Source organism: Prionailurus viverrinus, chromosome E2 (assembly GCF_022837055.1).
Source record: "Prionailurus viverrinus isolate Anna chromosome E2, UM_Priviv_1.0, whole genome shotgun sequence".
In the NCBI taxonomy this organism is placed as follows: Eukaryota; Metazoa; Chordata; class Mammalia; order Carnivora; family Felidae; genus Prionailurus; species Prionailurus viverrinus.
Window position 1 is genome coordinate 13338939 of NC_062575.1, and position 18849 is coordinate 13357787.

The 18849-nt window shown below is 46.2% G+C and overlaps 1 protein-coding gene across 10 annotated transcripts in view; it reads left to right on the top strand.

Annotated features, from left to right (window-relative positions):
* Positions 1-18849, top strand: part of WDR59 (WD repeat domain 59) — an 85313-nt gene that overhangs the window by 27422 nt on the left and 39042 nt on the right. For 7 of the 10 annotated variants that reach the window (XR_007147343.1, XR_007147344.1, XM_047835440.1 and 4 more), the window contains 7 exons: positions 58-143; positions 1158-1238; positions 3362-3399; positions 7312-7400; positions 11188-11304; positions 15379-15456; positions 17599-17755. Coding sequence is in view for 8 of the 10 variants with exons in the window: in XM_047835440.1 (XP_047691396.1) it covers positions 58-143; positions 1158-1238; positions 3362-3399; positions 7312-7400; positions 11188-11304; positions 15379-15456; positions 17599-17755 (646 nt within the window). In the remaining 2 variants the exon portion in view is untranslated. The remainder of the gene's footprint in view (positions 1-57; positions 144-1157; positions 1239-3361; positions 3400-7311; positions 7401-11187; positions 11305-15378; positions 15457-17598; positions 17756-18849) is intronic. The other 3 variants (XM_047835443.1, XM_047835445.1, XM_047835447.1) reach the window with 1 other exon arrangement.

Below are 18849 nucleotides of genomic sequence, written 5' to 3' on the forward strand. Positions count from 1 at the left end.
TGAGAGCGTGTGTTCGGGTTTGGGACTGGCTGCCTTCCTCCCCTTGTTTCTTTTCAGAGTAACCAACGGGTTGACCTTTATAAGTGGAAAGATGGCAGCGGGGAAGTTGGCACTACCTTACAAGGCCACACTCGTGTAATCAGGTAGGCACCAGGCCTCCGCAGCTCCCGGCCTGTCTCGCTCTGTCATAGTCCCTCGGGAAGTGACATGAAAGCTCCGTCCCCCTTCCACAACTTGACCCTCTGTGCTGCATTGGCCACGGGTGACTGCTAGGTCCTTGGTGCTCACTGAAGCGGTGGCTCTCCTACTGGGGATCAACCAGTATTTAGGAACCAGCATTCCTGTAACTGCTGTCCTCGATTCCAGAAGGCCCTCGGACAGCCCAGTCTGGAGTGAAGGATTAGAGCTGATTTTTGCCATGGGAGGGAGACACAGTTATGCCGGCAGAATCCTCAGCTCACATTTGGCAGTGCGTGGGAGCACAGACAGCAGGACGCAGCCCTTTGCTCTTTCTCCAGTGGCTGTGGGGCACAGCTGCCTCCCACCCATGGCCTTCTGGAGTGTTCCTTGATCCATCCTGTCCTTGGGTCACTATTCCTGGGTAGGGAACACTCATCCTGGGAAGTAGCAGCAGGGAGTACAGGAGTGGGGGAGCTGACCCAGAAGTTACAGGAAAGGCCAGACCCCTGGCCTATGTTAGGGAGGCCTACCCTTCCTGAAAGCTGCATGGCAGTGTTACAGTTTACCGCTGCTTTGAGAGATGTTGATTTTACTCAAGGTACTTGTGGTTGAATCTGGTTTAGAAAATTCCAGCTCAAAAATCACTTGATGTTTTTGCTTTGGGGTGTGTGTGTGTGTGTGTGTGTGTGTGTGTGTGTGTGTGTGTGGTTGAAGTTGAAATCCTCCATTTCTTTTTTGGGAGCAGGTGATGGGATAGCTGGTGATGACAGGGGAAAGGACCTGAAAGCTTTCTTCAGAGCTCAGTTAAGTCTTACTCATTCCCAGAGAAGTTTGGAGATTTCTAGCCTATATCATGTTAAGGAGGACCGTTAACAGTGACTCTCTGAAGCCGCTAGAAATGAAATCTGCTAGCGCTTTGGAACTGGACTCTGAATTTTCTTCTCTTTGGTGTTGTTCTCTTTATTTCTTGTTTCCAGTGACTTGGACTGGGCAGTGTTTGAGCCGGATCTCCTGGTTACCAGTTCTGTGGACACCTACATCTACATTTGGGATATCAAGTAAGAACAATTAAAAGGCCAAACCACTGGGTTGTGGGACGATCTGGGACCTTTGTTTTAGAGATCAGCTGTCTTAGTTTGGTTTCCCCTGGGTGCAGACCCCGAGATGAGGATACCTTGCAAGGACGTTGTTTAGGAGGCAACAGAAGCACCGGCGGGAGGAGAGACGGGAGCGGGAAGGCTGCACACGGAGGGCGCGCTGTCCACGCGGGAGACAGCATGAGCACGTGGAGCTTATTCCTGCCGGGGACCGCTAGGTGCTAGTGCAGAACTCCTCAGAGGTGTCCCACCCTTGAGGGCTCAGGAAGCGGGGGTGTCATCCACTGTCGGTCACTGGTCGCAGGCTGCACCCTGGGGCCTCCCTTCCCTGGCACTTCAGGCCTGGCACAGAGATGTGCAGGACAGGCTTCAGCAGTCAGGGAAGTTCCTTTGGCAGAGAAACCTAGGTGCTGGCGTTTGAAAGTCAGGCTGAAGTTTAACTGACGTGGCAGGTGACAGTGGGGAGTTGTGGGCACAGACACACGTCTGCTACAGCAGGTGATGCTATGAGACACATCTGCTTTGCTCTTTGTGAGGCTTCAGTCCCCCAGGGGGCTGAGGGCCACCTCTCAGGGTTACCCTTCGTGAGGCGAAGAGGGAAGGAGCCCCCAGCCCAGGGCCGGGCATGTTGTCTGTCCCCCTTCTCCCTTTGTAGAGCGAGGCTCCCTTTGCCATAACAATTCGAGGTGACTAACTAGAGGGCATGGTCTGTAGAGTCCCCCAGACGGGACCCTGTCTCCCCTCAGCGGACTGCTGTGCTCCCAATGGCAGTGGCTCTGTGATGGTTTGCACTGAGAGGTGGACAGATCAGGGAAAGGGAGTCCGAGAGGGTGTGCGCAGCGGACTTCACCTGCATCCGGGACACTGCCTTGGTGGTGATCAGTCTAACGGCAGCGCCGGAGTGGGGACGGAGCGCTAAACCCAGGGGAAATAAATGGGAGGGAGGTGCTTTTAAATAAACAAAACCCCAGGGAGTTAGGAGGCAAGGTTAGAGTATTCCTCACTTACATGAAATCGTTGTTTTCATAATTTAAGGATTAAAAAATGCTGAACAGATGATTCCTTTTCAAGCTTTCTGGATTAGTAAGCCTGAGCCACGGATTGGCCGTCCGAACCCCCTAGCCCTGGGTTGGTGCCCTGTTCTGTCACTTTACCATTTGGTGGAGAAGTTGCCCTCTGGCTTTGTGGTGAACCCCGGAATCTCTCTGTTTCCAGGAGTCTCCCGTTGTATCCAGGAATAGGGTTTTTGTTTTGTTTTTGTTTTGAATTGTGGTTGAAAAACCCAAAACATGAAATAAACCATCGTCACCATTTTTAAGTGTGTGGTTCTGTTAAATATATTCACGTTGTGCAGCGGATCCCTGGAACTTTCTTCTCTTACCAAGCTAACACTCTGCTCATTAAGCACCTTCCCACTTTCTGTTCCTATGGTTTTGGCTACTTTAGATCCTTCAGACAAGTGGGAGTGGAGTCATGCAGTGCTTGTCTTTTCGGCACTGACTTACTTGACTTAACGCCATGACCTCAAAGTTCATCCATGTTGTAGCGTGTGACAGGATTTCCTTCCATCACAAGGCTGGCTAATATTCCGTCGTGTAGCTGGACCACATTTTGTCGATCTGCTCATCTGTCAGCGGACACTTGGGTTTCCACCTCTTAGCAACTGTGATTATCAGAGTAGCTTTTGACTTCACCTTTGAAAGTGCTGCTGGGAAGGTTCTCGCAGAGTTATGCCTCCATGACTGTTCCTTCATTACCACTGGGAGAAATGACGCCAGGAAGGGCTTCTTATGGCTTCCTCCACCCCTACGATCAGGGTCACGCCGGCCACGCTGAATCACATAGTTCGTTTTCTGTGGCTGCAGCTATGTGATTTGAAATTTAGTCTCAGCCTCATTTGAGGCAGATGAGAAAGTTTGTCCCCGAAGGGAGACACTTTACATTTGCTTCTAAGGCCCTCACGTTCCCTACGAGCTCCAAGTACCCACTGAAAGGAGAGTGGAGAAATGCGTGCAGAGGGTGAAAAGTACAGGTGGATGGTGGCCTATGAATCGGGCATTTGATTTCTGACTTTTCTGTTTCAGAGACACAAGGAAGCCTACCGTTGCGCTCTCTGCTGTAGGTGAGTGTATACTTCCCCCACCCCCACGGGGACTGCCCCCTGCCCACACCCTGGCCGGTGGGGTTGTGAGTCTCTCATGGCAAGGGGCTTGCTTTAGGCTGCTCTCGGAAGTTACAGTCAGGACTGCTGAGTGCACTCAGGAGCTTATTTCGGGATTCAAGGACAGGAGCTGAAATTGTTTTTAAACTTTTTATTTATGTATTAAAAAACATTTTTTTAATGTTTATTATTTTTTTTAATGTTTGTGTATTTTTGAGACAGAGAGAGACAGAGCATGAACGGGGGAGGGTCAGAGAGAGGGAGACACAGAATCTGAAATAGGCTCCAGGCTCTGAGCTGTCAGCACAGAACCCGACGCGGGGCTCTAACTCACGGACCATGAGATCACGACCTGAGCCGAAGTCGGACGCTTAACCGACTGAACCACCCAGGTGCCCCTTAATGTTTATTTTTAAGAGAGAGGGACAGAGAGAGTGCGAGTGGGGGTGGGGCAGAGAGAGAGGGAGACACAGAATCTGAAGCAGGTCCAGGCTTTGAGCTGTCAGCACAGAGCCCAGCGCAGGGCTTGAACCCAAGAGCTGTGAGATCCTGACCTGAGCCAAAGTCAGACGCTTAACCGACTGAGCCACCCAGGCACCCCTGGGTGCATATAAAAATAGAAGAAAACGAACTGCCTTGTGTTCATGATCCAGCTTCCATAGTTGTCCCTGTCTAGCCAGTCTTATTTCATCTTTACTCCTACCTACTGCCCTGCCCCCCACTCCCATCTTCTCTGGAATTATTTTGAAGTATGTCGGTGTCATATCATTTCCTCAACAAATATTTCAGTCAGTAATACTTCTACAAGAGAAGAATCCTCTATGGAAATGTAACCACAATACTATGAACAGACCTCTAAAAATGTTAATGGTGGCTCTTTAATATCAAATATTTAAGCAGTATTCTGATTTCCCTAATAGTCTCAGTTGTTGTTTTGTTGGTTTTTTTGTTTTTGTTTTTACAAATTATTTAAATCAGAATCCAAATAGAGAACATACTTATAATGGTTGATGGAATTCTCATCTTTTGTGATTGGTAGGTTTCTTCCCCTTCTCCTTTTTTGGTTTGTTTTTCTTTTCCTGAGGTTCATTTATTGAAGAAACCAGGTTTGTCCTGCAGTTTCCCCACAATCTAGATTATGCTGATTGTGTCCCCATGTTGTCGTGTAATATGGATGTCCTGAAACTTTGAAACTACTTTCTGGTCTGCCTGTTTTCATTGCTCAGTTGGAATGGATTGTTTTTGAAATTCTGCTTTGGGTCCGTTGTGGGGCATTCCCACTAATTCCTGAGAGTCGAATTTGGGCACAGAACTGGTTATATCACAGCAATGAAGGTCAGTCATCAGTATTGTATTTTGGCACCCTTGTTAAAAACATACATCATCTATCTCTTAAATCCTGCTCCTTTGTATCTGTTCGTTACATTTGAGTTCACATGTGGTATTTGCTCCAAAATGATTATGTGATATTTTTTTCTTCCACATCTCCATGCCTCATCATTTAAAGACATTGAACATCACACCTGTATTAAGCAGGTGGATTATCTGTTTTGTGAAGTTAGGGACCACATCTCTTTTTTTCAGTGCTGTAGCCCAAGGTCAGCATTTGTGCCTGACTCAAGGAGATGCTCCGTAAATGTTTGTTAAGTGGCATGGGAGTCAAGCCCCTGTGCCTCTGTGCTAAGTGCGTAATAAATCTGTTGATTTGGGCCACCCCCACCCCCACCCCCACCCCCGCCACCTTATGGTCTGAGACATATGATGGGGCACAGACATGGTTGCAGAAGACATCCAAATGAATGAAAACACAAATGGTCTATAAATGCCTCAGTTGCTCCCCCGGGATTTTGTTGCTTCTACTTAAAGGTTTCTAAGTTAGGTTGGTTTTAGAGGAGCTCCCAAAAGAAAGTTCTTTTTTTCAACCCACTCCTTCTGATTGCTTTCTTTTCTGTTCTGAGTCCTCTAAAGAATAGAGGTAGGGAGTCTTCTTTCTTTCTTGCAGGGTAGCAAAGATTTCTCAGGGTAGCAAAGAGGAGAAAAGAGGCAAATGAGAAGCTGTGGATTTTTGGAAGCTGCTTGATCTACCATTCCCTGAGAGGTTCAGCCTTGGTTCGTATTGCTTCCCAGAGGCCATGGTTCCTATCTCTCCATGAGCACGTTGTTTATACCTTTGGGGTGGGGAGTAAGCAAGAGCATGTGTGTATTCAAGAGTATTCTCTGTCTGAGGACACCTGTGGTCTGGGACCTCTGTTTGACTCTGTTGTCATGAGCCTAGTAAAACAGGTTGAATTAGGCGGTTCCCAGAGCCCTTTGGAAGGCTTCATGGTCTGATGGACCCCTGCACTGGGGAAAGTCTTCAAGTAATTCTATCATGAGGAAATGGGACAGACCCTTCTTACTCACCTTCTCCTTGAGCTGATACCTTTTCTTGCTAAGAAACTGTGTCTCCAAAAAAAAAAAAAAAAAAAAAAAAAAAGAAAGAAACTGTGTCTCCTGAGTAGCGTACTACCTTCCTCCTTTAGGGGTCTCCACCATTCATTCTTCAGTGACTTAAGATGTCCTGTGTCTCAGGCAAAAAACACAACAAACAAACAAAGACTGTCCCCAGAACCAAGCAGAGGTAATTTCTGGACACCAATTCAGTTTCATAATAGATTCTCAGTCCTTGCTCTGTTGGTGTCACTCTAGACCTCGTGGTTCAGGTTGCTTTCCAAAGCCCTGGATTCGCTATGGTGTCCCCATTAGTAAACAGCACCCTAAAGGAAGAAATACTATGTGTTGTCTGAGCGAGGACAAGAAGAGATGGGAAGCAGAGCTGTCGTGTTGTTCTGGTTTAACTTAATTAACTTGGTTATTTTATTTTTTAAACTTCATTTATCTTGAGACAAAGAGTGAGAGAAAGCAGGGGAGGAGCAGAAAGAGGGAGAGACAGAATCCCAAGTAGGCTCTGCGCTGTCAGCAAATAGTCTGACACAGGGCTTGAACTCATGAACTGTAAGATCATGACCTGAGCCGAGATCATGACCTGAGCTGAGATCAAGGGTGGGATGCTTAAGCAACTGAGCTACCCAGGCACCCCAACTTGGTTATTTTTAAGAGTCCACCAGAAGTGCTGATATGTCCCGGTTTTCGACAGACCTCAACCCCTCTGGCATTTTACACTATGCCTCCTCTCTTAAATAGCTCCTTTGTTATTGTTGTTACTTCTTTGTGTTGGCAGAGTGGGGAAAGGACTCAGTTCACGGTGCCAGGGACGTTCCCTTTCCCTGACCTAATGCAGGGCCAGTGACCACGTGTAGCCGCTGATGGGAGAAGAGAGCGTAGGAGGGGGGTGGTACACATACCCTTCTGAGGGCAGAATTGAGCAACATGGAGGCTTATTCTTCAGCTGAGGAACCTTTGTTTCTCCAAGATTGCCCTCCTAAATAGGCGAGGAGGTGAGCAAGTAAGTGGGAAGGAGCAGGCGTTGAGCTGAGGCTCTTCTGGGTGGGTGCTCCAGGTTGGTCGTCGGGGATGATGAAGAGCCAGGTTGTGTGCTGGGTAGTCAGTTTCCAGCCAACAGAGCCATGTTGAACTGCTGCTCATGAGAAACTATGTTTCCCTGCTGCTTCTGTGCGGAGGTAACCTGTAGAGTTTTTTCCTAAGTCAGATTGTTTCCTCCGTTAGGTGCCTCTGATCCTGTTCCAGTGTGTTAATTCATTTATTTTTTGGCTTCATTTTCTCTTTAATGGTGGAGCTGGTGCAGTCCTAGAAACTTGAAGGATTCTGTTCTCATTCAGCCAGAACTCGTTATCCAGCCCCCCTGGACACACTCCACTCTGGTTCCAGAGGAGTTGACGGCAGCAGCTTTCTTCCCCTGATTTTTCTTTCCAGCGGGTGCCTCACAGGTCAAATGGAATAAAAAAAATGCTAATTGCCTCGCCACCAGTCATGATGGGGACGTGCGGATATGGGACAAGCGGGTGAGTAATCTCTTCCCTCCCACCCCAGTTGGTCTTTAGTCCCTCGAAGCGGGAATGAAGAGGATGTTGTGAGTAGCAGGACTTGTGTTGAGAAGCCAGGGTGTCCTCTGCAGTGTGGCAAATTGCCATTTGAAGATCACAGTGCCAGATGACATTTGCTTCGTGATCAAACTGATGTTGAAGGAAGATAGAGAATATTCCGATCAGTGGTTAAGCAAATGAACTAGGCCTGACCTAAGTGAGGGCCCCATTTTGCTGCCTCCTTCCTAATTATGATGTCAGGTGAGCCACTCCACTACTCCAAGCCTCAGTTACCTCATCTTCAAAATGAAGATAATCATAGCGAATGGGTCACTGAGGAGGTCGAGCCTGGGAACCAGACACTGTTCTAGAATGGTCAGCAGGCTTCTTATCCCTGCCCCAGATTGCGAAGTGCAAACTAGCTGTTCTAGGACATATTCCATCCTGAGTATTTCTGGCATAAATCACTGAGGCGAGGTATGTAGCGTGTTCAGATCCTCCCTTAGACGTCTAGCTGTCCTTTCAGCCTCCAAAGAGCCGGCAGAGCCCGGATTCTCCCCGCACAGCCCATGTAACTGACGGGCAGGGAAGAGGGGCAGGGTCCCTGGCAGCTGCCGCCACGGAGAGTCTGTTCGGAGTTTGGTTTGTTGGTATCGGAGAGGACAATGACTCGGGGAAAGGCCCCCCGAACTTACCTGCCGGATGATTGGGTAGTAACGCACAGAGCAGTCGACTTCTTTCTGTAAGATCTGGGGTGTCCTACTGCTTTCTGCTTTCTGGAACTGGAGGCTAGAGCTCCTCAGCCTCCGGGGAGCACCCACTTGTCATTTGCCCAAAACCGTCAGCCTGGGTGCTGATTGTCCAGTCTCAGCGTGGCCCTGGCAGCCTCGCCCCTTCCCTCGTGGCAGGGAGTTGGTCGTGTGGTTGGGGAGAGGGGAAGGAGATGAAGCGGAGACACGGAGTCTGCCGCGTTCGGTGCCAGGACCTGCTGGGGCAGCGTGTGCCGCCGAAGCCCTCTGCCTTAGGTGGCTCTCAGGTGAGCAGGTGAGTCCGTAAGTAGAGGTGGCCAGGTGCACCTTCTATGTGTTAGTTTTTGTCTGTGTCCCTTCGTCCGGTCTGGTGAGAGCCATTCGCCCCTCTCTTTATTTCTTAAATTGGCGACTGGTTTTATTCCTTTCATCATTAGCATAGCACTTAAACATAGTAAATGATTTAAATAAAATATTTGGTTAATTTGTAGAGCATATATATTTGCTTTAGAATGTTTTCAGGCCGTAGGCAAGGTAAACCATTTGGTATTCAGCCATCAACCCTGTCAGTACTTGTTTTCCAGACTAGCATTGTTCTTTGTCTTTCAGAGATCGACTGCCGAACTGTTCCTTTCTAGCCTTCTGACTGTTGCACTAACAATCCTGACTTCCCTCGCCAATTTTACCTATTTTGTTTAAAGGGTTTTAACCTTGTTTTGTTCCATTAATACTTAAGACTTTTGCTCACATGGATTGTAAAACTTGTAGGTCATTTTCTTACTTCTCTGGCACTTTCCCATGTCAAAGCAGCACTGATGGTACCAGGCATCAGAGCCTTAAAAAAGTGCAGTATCAGTGGGAATGTTGGATTTCGTTCACACACCCAGATGACTGATAATAGTAACATTTACTAATCGTTCATTATGCACAGCATTGTTCTAAGAACTCTCTATATGACTAGCCTTTAAAATAAGTGGTTTTTATCCCCATTTTACAGACGGGTAAACTGAAGCATGGTATGTTGTCAAGATTTAAACTCAGGGAGGCCTGATTCTGGAGACTGCTCTTAACCTCATAGACCAACACTAATTATAGAAGTAATAGATGCTCTTTGTAGGAAATCTAAAAGGAAAAATAAAAATCATTTATAGACCTATTACTCAGAGACAAGTGCTAACATTTTGGTGTTTTCTTATGCCTTTTTTTTTCATTATATGAAATTTATTGTCCAGTTGGTTTCCATACAACACCCAGTGCTCATCCCAAAAGGTGCCCTCCTCAGTACCCATAACCCACCCTCCCCTCCCTCCCACCCCCCATCAACCCTCAGTTCTCAGTTTTTAAGAGTCTCTTATGCTTTGGCTCTCTCCCACTCACGCTTTTTTTTTTTTTTTTTTTAAATGTTTTTTTATCTTGAGAGAGAGCAAGCGTGAGCAGGAGGAAGGGCAAAGAAAGGAGAGACAGAATCCGAAGCGGGCCCGACAGTGTCACTGTGGAGCCTGACGTGGGGTTCAACCCCACAAAACGTGAGATCATGACCAGAGCTGAAACCAAAAGTCAGACGCTCAACCGACCGAGCCACCCAAGTGCCCCTGTACTTTTTTCATTTAACGTTACAACACATGCATTTTCCCTGTGCTATAATCCCTAAGTAGAACATTTAGTGGCTATATCATATTGGATCAGATAGCTAGTCCATAATCGACTCTAAAATTTAATTATTCCCCATTTACTATTTGTGTTGTTTCTGGTTTTCTGGTAGCCCAGATAATACCAAGATGAACATCTTTTGTTATCTAAAGCTTTTTGTGAAATGAAATACTCTCTTAAGAAAGGAAAATTTGAAGTTGGTTGATAAAAATTGTCAGTTTTTTGCCAAAAGGTTGTGCTATTTGGTATATATAGCAGCAGTGACAAATGCAGCCTTGTCAGCATTGAGTGTTATTTACATATGTCTTCTGATTTGATAGGTTAGTAATATTTTATTTTCTTTAAAAAAAGTTTTTTTAATTTTTTTTTAATGTTTATTTATTTTTGAGACAGAGAGAGACAGAGCATGAACGGGGAAGGTTCAGAGAGAGGGGGAGACACAGAATCCGAAGAAGGCTCCAGGCTCTGAGCTGTCAGCACAGAGCCCGACGCGGGGCTCGAACTCAAAGACTGTGAGATCGTGACCTGAGCTGAAGTCGGACGCTTCACCGACTGAGCCACCCAGGCGCCCCTTATTTAAAAAATTTTTAATGTTTTATTTATTTTTGAGTGAGAGACAGACAAAGCATGAGCAGGGGAGGGGTTGAGAGAGAGCGAGAGAGAAAGAAAGGGAGACACAGAATCTGAAGCAGGCTCCAGGCTCTGAGCTATCAACACAGAGCCTGACGAGGGGCTCAAACTCATGAACTCGGAGATGATGACCTGAGCTGACATCAGACACTTCACCGACTAAGCCACCCAGGCGCCCTGTAAAGTCTTACTTTAATGTATATTTCTGAGGTTTCCTTCTGCCTTTGTCTTATATAAGCTTATTAATCATGTATTGTTTTCTTTTGCAATGTGTGTTTGTTCTCTTGGGTCTTGGTGCTTGATTACTTAAATTTGGTGGTTTTACCTCCAAGATCGTGGGGTGGGGTGGTCTGTTTGCATGTCACAGCCCTTCTCCTTGAGTGATAGTGAGGAAGGGGGGCCGACACTGCAGTCTGTCCTATTTGGGGGAAGAGCACACACCGCCTTGTGTCCTTCATTAAAACTACGCGTGGTGACGGAGCAGAAAGAAATCTGGCTCACAGGCCCATATGCCAAGCATGCGTGAAGGAGAGCTGGATAAGTCTTTTTCTGTTTGTTTGTTTGTTGTTTGTTTGTTTGTTTGTTTTAAGCAAAACAAAGTGGAGTTTCTTAAGGATAGAGAGAGGATCTGGTAATACTCTTGTGTCCCCCCGCTGCCCACGTAACAGTCCGTTACATGGTAGACCCTCAACGAGTGATTTGTAAATCGACAACACTCGGTGCTGATCCTGTTGTAGAAACCCAGCACCGCAGTGGAGTACCTCGCAGCCCACCTCTCCAAAATCCATGGCCTGGACTGGCACCCAGACATCGAGCACATTCTTGCTACCTCCAGCCAAGACAACTCTGTCAAGGTGAGTGATCCACTGGGACAGTTGGGGTTCCGTGTGTGGGAGGCACCAGATTTGGTAACAGCACTTTCTTTGGAAAGAAAGCTACAATAAGTGAGCACAGTGTGTATGTTTTAGGGGTGCACGGGCACGTAAACCTGGTTACGTAGGCCAGTAGGAATGATGGGGTAGCGTATCTCCGTTGTGGCTCCTGGGATTTGTTTAGACGGTTTCTTCTTTCCCTTTGTGAAAGGGAGTCAGAGACTAAAGCATTTAGAAAGGAAAAGCTTATTTGCAAAGTTGTCAAGAAGTCAGCTTTCAGAAAAAAAACAAACCAAAAGCAAACCAAACCAAAAAACCACACCAGATGTATGTAAGTGAAGGAGAAAAGCCCCCAACGTTGTTAAGGTTACCGAGTTTGTGGTTCGTCTCCCTGGGGTGGAAAAATAGCAATTTTCTCACAAGATGATCATGTCTGCAAAAGTTAGGACATCTTCAGTCATCAGCACCGCAAAAAGTCGGGGGCAGAGTTGCTCTACTAGTTTCTGTAACTTGCTGGAAATGCTCGAGTGTTTATGTGTTTCAGTGACCCTCGTGTTTGTGGTTTATCGTGGAGTGTGACGTTTTGTGTTGTTTGCTCCTCTCCCGACTGTGGGATGTGCTGTGTTTAGGAAGTTGCAGGGCACAGAGTCAGCCTCGTTCCACACGTCCTCCTTGAGGTCAGGTCCGTGTCTGGCAGGACAGAGATTTGACCACAGAAGTTTACTTAGCAGTTTTGCGATTCAGCATCGTTGATTTAACGCTCTGTTTACATAGGCTCCCGTACCACGTCTTCCTGCGGTGTGGTCAGAAAACTAGATTCAGACACTACGGCCTAAAAAGTTAACTTCTGCCTTGAGGATTGTCAATCCCTTTGGGTTGGAATTTACTTTTATGTGCCACAGCGGGGTTTTGTGGGTTTGCTTGTTTTGGATTTGGGTTTTTGTCACCTTGTCGCCCAAGTTCAGAACCCAGAAACCATCCAGTTCACCCCCTCCTCTTTCCTCAAGTTTGTCGCCGTTCAGTGACGTCTTTCCCACCTGTGAGGCTGGGATTCCATAGGTATTAAAGCAGGTGACTGGCCAGTTTCCACCTGTGAGATTCAGCCCCTGTTCCTTACTTGTAGGCTTAGCCTACGTATTAAATGAGATTTTTTGACATGGTATTTGATGTGTTCCACTATATCCTGGTGGGTGGAAAGCAGTCTTTACTGAATGTAAATAAATAGCATAATTGTAGAAAGTGTAGGAGTTTAGAGGCACTTTGCATAATATTCAACCGTTATTTTTAATAATTTGTAGATAAGGGTCAGTATGTCTTTTTTTTCCCTACATAATCATTTTCTTAAGTTTACCTTAAGAAATATTAGCTTATGATTATAGTGATTTTTATTATATTTTTATTTTCTGAATTCTAAGGGGTGCACTGGAACAAGGTGCCATTGAATGAATGTTTCACTCGAGTTAGGAAATTGTTAAACTGTAAAACTGTTGAACTGAGGCTTAGAACTAGATCGAAAAGAAAGAAAAGGATTTTTCTTTTATGGCTATTAAAATTAGAACATTAAGGAAATAAAAATAAAAATAGAACATGACCACAATGAAATGACTTCATACCAGGTTAGGTGGTTGCTTTTTTTCCTGAACTTGAGTTAAGCAGCCTATTTTACAACATTGCCTTCTTTAGACAAAGTGTCCTGGAAATCCAGACACGGTTCCTCGGTACATCCCGACAGGTGTGTGTCTGCCCATGGGTCAGGGTCACCTTACTGAGAGAGTCTTGTACCCATGACGCTGTTCAAGAGTGTGATTCTTTCTTGCCTGAGGCTCTTCTGATATTTCTTCAGAAGCCTTCCTTTCTGATCTGTAGCTCGTAGCAAAGGCCCTTTGGCAAGTAAGAGAAAAGCAGAAATCACCTATGAAGGGGAGGATGGCATGGCTCTGGTTCTTATAGTGACCAGTCTGTCAGATTGAAACAGACCAAAGTCCTCCACTCACATGCAATATGTAATCGTTCCATAAGACTCTCAGTGGTTGCCTTGAGAATAAGATCATGTTCTGGTGAGTGAGGACTTGGTCAAATCCCCAGGGTCCTCTACCTTGTCTCCTAAGTTATATAATCCTTTTTAAAAAAAGGATTACTTTTGTTAACAGTTACCGTGACAGTCTGTAAATGCGCATGAATATGCTTCTGTCCGACATGACAAGTAACCAGTTGCCAAAATGTATTCATAATACTAATGTTTTACTTGTATGTAATTAGCTTAGGGAGACTGAATTTTTTTATTTGCTCGTTTTTCACATATGGGAGACTTGGTAACAGGAAAGCATTCATAAAGTGTTGGGCTAATTAAAAATCCGGAGAATGCCAAGCAGACCTAATGATGTCTAGCTTCCCTTCTTTTACAAGTTGAGGGAGCAAGTTGTAGTTTTCCCTGTGGCCATCTGGGAAATGCTGAGGCAGTTTAGCTGGAAAAGACATCTTAAAAATTTTATTATTTTGAATATGGAGCCCGAATTTGACAAAAATAAAGTGTTGTCAGAAGGAACAAGAATTGCTTTATGTGATTCCTTTAGAGCCACACTCTCCCCGAACCCCTGATTTCTAGCAGCCGTTGTTGTGTTCTCTATCCCTGTAGTTTAGTCTTTTTGAGAATGGCATTTAAATGGATACATTCAGTATCTTACTTTCTGAGTTGGCTTCTTTCGCTCAGCTTAGTGCCTTCAAGATTCATCCAAGTTGTTTTCAAAATCGATAGATCATATACTTTTTATTGGCGAGCAGTAATCCACTATATGGATATACTGCTACAGTTTATTTTCTGGTGACCCATTGAAGGACATTGATGGGGCTGTTTCCAGCCTTTGGTGATTATGAATAGAGCTTCTATAAACATTCATGTATCGATTTTTCTGGGAATGGACCGTTTCCATTTTCCAGGACAAATACACAGGAGTTGAGATCACTGGGTCAGTGGTATGTGCTCATTTACTTTTTAAGAAACTGCCAAACTGTTTTCCAGAATGGCTTCTGTCATCTATTTTTTTTTTTTTTTTTTTAGTGTTTTATTTATTTTTGAGAGAGACCAAGCAGGGGAGGTGCAGAGAGAGAGGGAGTCATCTATTTTTAAAAATAATTTCTTAGTGGGGCGTCTGGGTGGCTCAGTTGGTTAAGCGTCCGACTTCAGCTCAGGTCACGATCTCACTGTTGGTGAGTTTGAGGCCCGTGTCGGGCTCTGTGCTGACAGCTCAGAGCCTGGAGCCTGCTTCGGATTCTGTGTCTCCCTCTCTCCGTGCCCCTTCCCCGCTTACGTTCTGTCTCTCTCTCTCTCAAAAATAAATAAACATTTAAAAAAAAATTTTTTTTAAGAGAAAATAATTTCTTAGTACTTGAGTAATTCAGAGTCTCACTCTCGGTCCTCCTGCCTTTGTGTTCTGCCATTTTCTGCTTTCATGACAAATGTTCAAGCTCTAAGTGTAGTTGTCCCATCATGGAAAACACAGGCAGCTCAGGCAGAGTGTGTCTGGCTTACCTTCATATGTTCCGCGGCCTCAAGTTCCGCGTGTTCGGGGGCGGTGGCGGAGCGGGTGTGACCTTGCACAAGTTAGACTGTTCAGTAATTTAGCTTCTTCATTTGAAAAAGAGATGAATAACACCCGTTATTTGGTTGTAAAGATTAAGCGGGATACAGAGCTGAAAGCTCTAAACTCTGGAATGCAGTGAGTAGTCAGTACATCAGCCTAGTTCCTAGTTACATTACCCTACACGGTGTAAACGCGATGTGGCGTGAAAACATGTCATTCTTAACTTTCAATTACAAGGCTGTTCAGTAGGCAGGCTGATGATGGTGATCTGCCCCCCAGGGCCAGTCCTCGTGGAGTCTGGAAATTCCCCGGGAATGTTTGTAAATGGGAGAGGGAGGGTTGTGTCTCTGCCACGGTCCCAGGGCCAGGGGGCTGCGTGGAACACACCGAGGACAGAGCGCAGCTGGGCTCATTTCGGTTGTCGAGTCTTTCGATGGCGTTTAGTTCACACATTATCCTGCTCTCTTTCTTCCAGTTCTGGGACTACCGCCAGCCTCGGAAATACCTCAGTATTCTCCCTTGCCAGGTGCCCGTCTGGAAGGCCAGATACACGGTGAGTGGGACACCCCACCTCCTGCTGGGGAGCTTCACCTTGGTGTTCCAGATGCCGGGGGTGGGGTGGGGCGAGGGCCACGAGGGCCATTTTCTCTTACTTTCTCTGTGAGGCAGTTTTCACTTCCTGTCCTGGTTGAGGGGTGGGGGCACAGGCAGTCATGATGGCATAAAAGCTGCCAGGTATTTAAAAACTGGCACTTCGAGTGTTGGGGAAGAATCTGCACTAGGATTGCTGGCCACCACCTGGGAAGCCGGGCAGCACGAAGGTCGTCACTAAGGGCAGGGGAAGTGGGGAGATGGAACCACAGGGTTGAAGCACTTTCAGTCAGTGGATTTCTTCCCGATGGTGGGAAGAATTCTGGCTTTAGATTCTGAAGACCTGGGTTTGGGATCCATCGATGCCATTTAATTTTTCCCCAAGATTTATTGAGATGTAACTGACATATAACACTGTGTCTGATACACTTATATACTGCAAGACTACTGGTACCATAGCTAATACCTCTGTCACGTCACATAATTACCATTTCTTTTTTGGCTTGAGAACATGTGATATTACTCTCTTAGCAACTTTTATGAGTGTAATATGGTATTGTTCACTCCCGTCACCATGCTGTATATTAGATCCAAAACTTACTCGTCTTCTAACTAGAAGTTTCAACTGGAAATCTGACCAGCATGTCCCCATTTCCCCCACCCATCAGCCCTTGGCAAACACCATCCTGCTCTCTGTTTCTGTGAATTCAGCCGTCTTAGAGTCCACATGTAAGTGACCTCACCCACTATTTGTCTTTCTCGGACTTATTTCACTTAGCGTAGTGCCCTCAAGTCCACCCATGTTGTGGCAGATGGCAGATTTCCTTCTTTCTCCTGGCTGAATAGCATTCCGTAGAATATATCTAATACGTCTTCTTCATCTTTCCGTTGATGGACACTTAGGTCGTTTCCATATCTGGGCTGTTGTGAATAATGTTGCAATGAGCCATTTAATGTTTGTGTGGCCTTGGGCAGGCTACTGGATGCTTTTGAGCAATAGTTTCCTCCTCTGTAGAATATGAATAATAATTTTTACGAGGTCTTCCTTTTTATTATTGTGATAAAATTTACCATTGTAAGATGTTCAATTCAGTGGCATTTAGCACATGCACAATATGCCTTTCCTTTTGAAAAATTGTGTGTGAAATGCTTTGTAAACCATAAAATGCCACAGATGGGGGGGGGGCAGGCTGTTATCAGCCTTCCCACAGTTTTTCCCATTGCCACATTGATAGCTGCTGATCAGATATAATCTATTGTCCTCAGTGTCAATTTGAAAGGGAGCACAGAGGTGAATAAAGCTGCATTTCTGCATTAGGTTGTCATCCCGAGACTCTGGAGCGTAGAAGATAATTTAGGGATTAAGTGGCTTTTGCATCTAGGAGTGCTTGTCAAGAAATCAGACATTGTTCTTATGCATTGAAATACTTCTCTGGATTAATATGTTTACTTTAAAAAATAAACAGAGAAGTCCAGGAGGGCTGCCAGGAGGGCAAGTGAAGATAAATGTGCTTTTAGATGACTGTGGTTTATTCCTTAAAGAACAGAGGCCGATTATCTACCAAATGGGCCCCTCAGCTCCCTAGCAGATGAGGTGTGGATAAGTAAAACATGTCAGTCCTGAAATTGGAGGGTTTTCCTCTGAAGAGCTGCAGTTTTGGGGCCAGGGAGGTGCTGCCTGATGTGGATGTGTGCTTCCGGTGTGTGTCCACATGGCAAGAATTCTGCTTGCCGCTCTGGGGTTTTCCCCAGGGTGTCTCGCACACTCGTTCTGGGGAAGCGCTAGAATGCGACACAGTGTTTCATGGTACGCAGCGGTCAGAGCCATTTGCTTGTTTCAGAATTTAAAGTTCTCCAAGGATTTGGCTTAGCTTTATTTTTTACCGGCTGTGGTCCTTTCCACGCGAAGAAGTAGTAAAATAAATGCAGAAGGAAAGTAGATGTGATGGTTAACTTACGGTATTGGAAAAAAATCTCCCCCGAGTGGTTGGGATCCCCCCATCGTGTAATTTATTTTAGTTAGGAAAGCATCCCAACTTGGGTAATTCAAGATTCAGCGGAGTCTCCCTGGAATAATCACCTTCTTTTCCCTTTCCTGCCGTAGCCTTTCAGCAATGGACTGGTGACTGTGATGGTTCCCCAGCTGCGGAGGGAAAATAGTCTTCTCTTGTGGAACGTCTTTGACTTGAACACGCCAGTGCATACCTTTGTGGGGCACGATGATGTGGTGCTGGAGTTCCAGTGGAGAAGACAGAAGGAGGGTGAGGGGGAGCCTGATTTCCTCCTGAGCCGTGGTCCACGGCATCTCCAGTCAGGGTTGGCCGTGTGGCCCAGCATGGGCACCTCAGGGCTGGGCTTTAGAAACGAGAGAGTCAGGGGGGTCGCCACCTTTCACGGTAGATGGGTAAGGGGGTGTACGGCTGTGGTTTCTCTCCCAGGTTTCCTCCTCTTCTCTTATGTTCAGTGTCATCTCTCACCTGTGTGGAAGAGATCTGGAAGAGATTGATAGACTTCCTGTCGGATCATCTCTGGGGCTGAAAAACTCTGGGGTCAGAACCCTCAGAAGTCTGGCATTCGCCCCTTTCCACTCTGTTGAGGAAGGAGACCTGAGGCCGTCATCAGCGCTGCCCACCAAATAACCCTAGTTCTCTTCACAGCACGTGGTGGTGTTTTATCTCCCACCTCCCTGAAGATGGGTTTGGCCAAACATCTTGCTTTGGTCGTGAAACGTGAACAAAGAGATGCCGTCTCTTCTGGGCTGAAGCATTAACAGCCATTGTGCAATTAACACACTCTCTTTGTTTCTGCCACAGCAGCTGGCAAGACTCCAGCTGGAGCTGTGCCCGTCGGCAGCAAGGATGAGGTGGGGGTGTAGAGGGAGCAAGATGTCCTTGCTTTAGGCCACTGAGTTTCGGGGATGGTTCTTGAAGCTCCATCTAGCCAGCCCTCACTAATGCAAGGTCGAGTGTAATGGGAATCACAAGCCCTCGGCCTCTGCTTCTCCACCAGCTCAGTGTGCAAATTTAGTTGCAGCCTCTCTTTTCTTGAGACCTTACTGTCGTGATCTCTAAAGGTTTTATGCAACGGAAGTGGATTTCAAGGTCTTTCCATATGATAGACGGAAAACCAGGCAGTGGAGTGGTGTGGACTGTCCAGAGTCCCGGGAAAGGTCTCTGTAATCCTGAGATCAGAGCAGTCCTCTTATCCTGGCTTGTTTGTGACTTCACAAGCCTCTTCCAGGATAGTTTTTGAAGGGACTCTTTTGATCACCCCCTGAATTTTCCCATCTTTATTTCCCAAATCTCCCTGCTTCTAGAAACATGAGGCTGCTTGGTTTTTATCCCATTAATTTGCA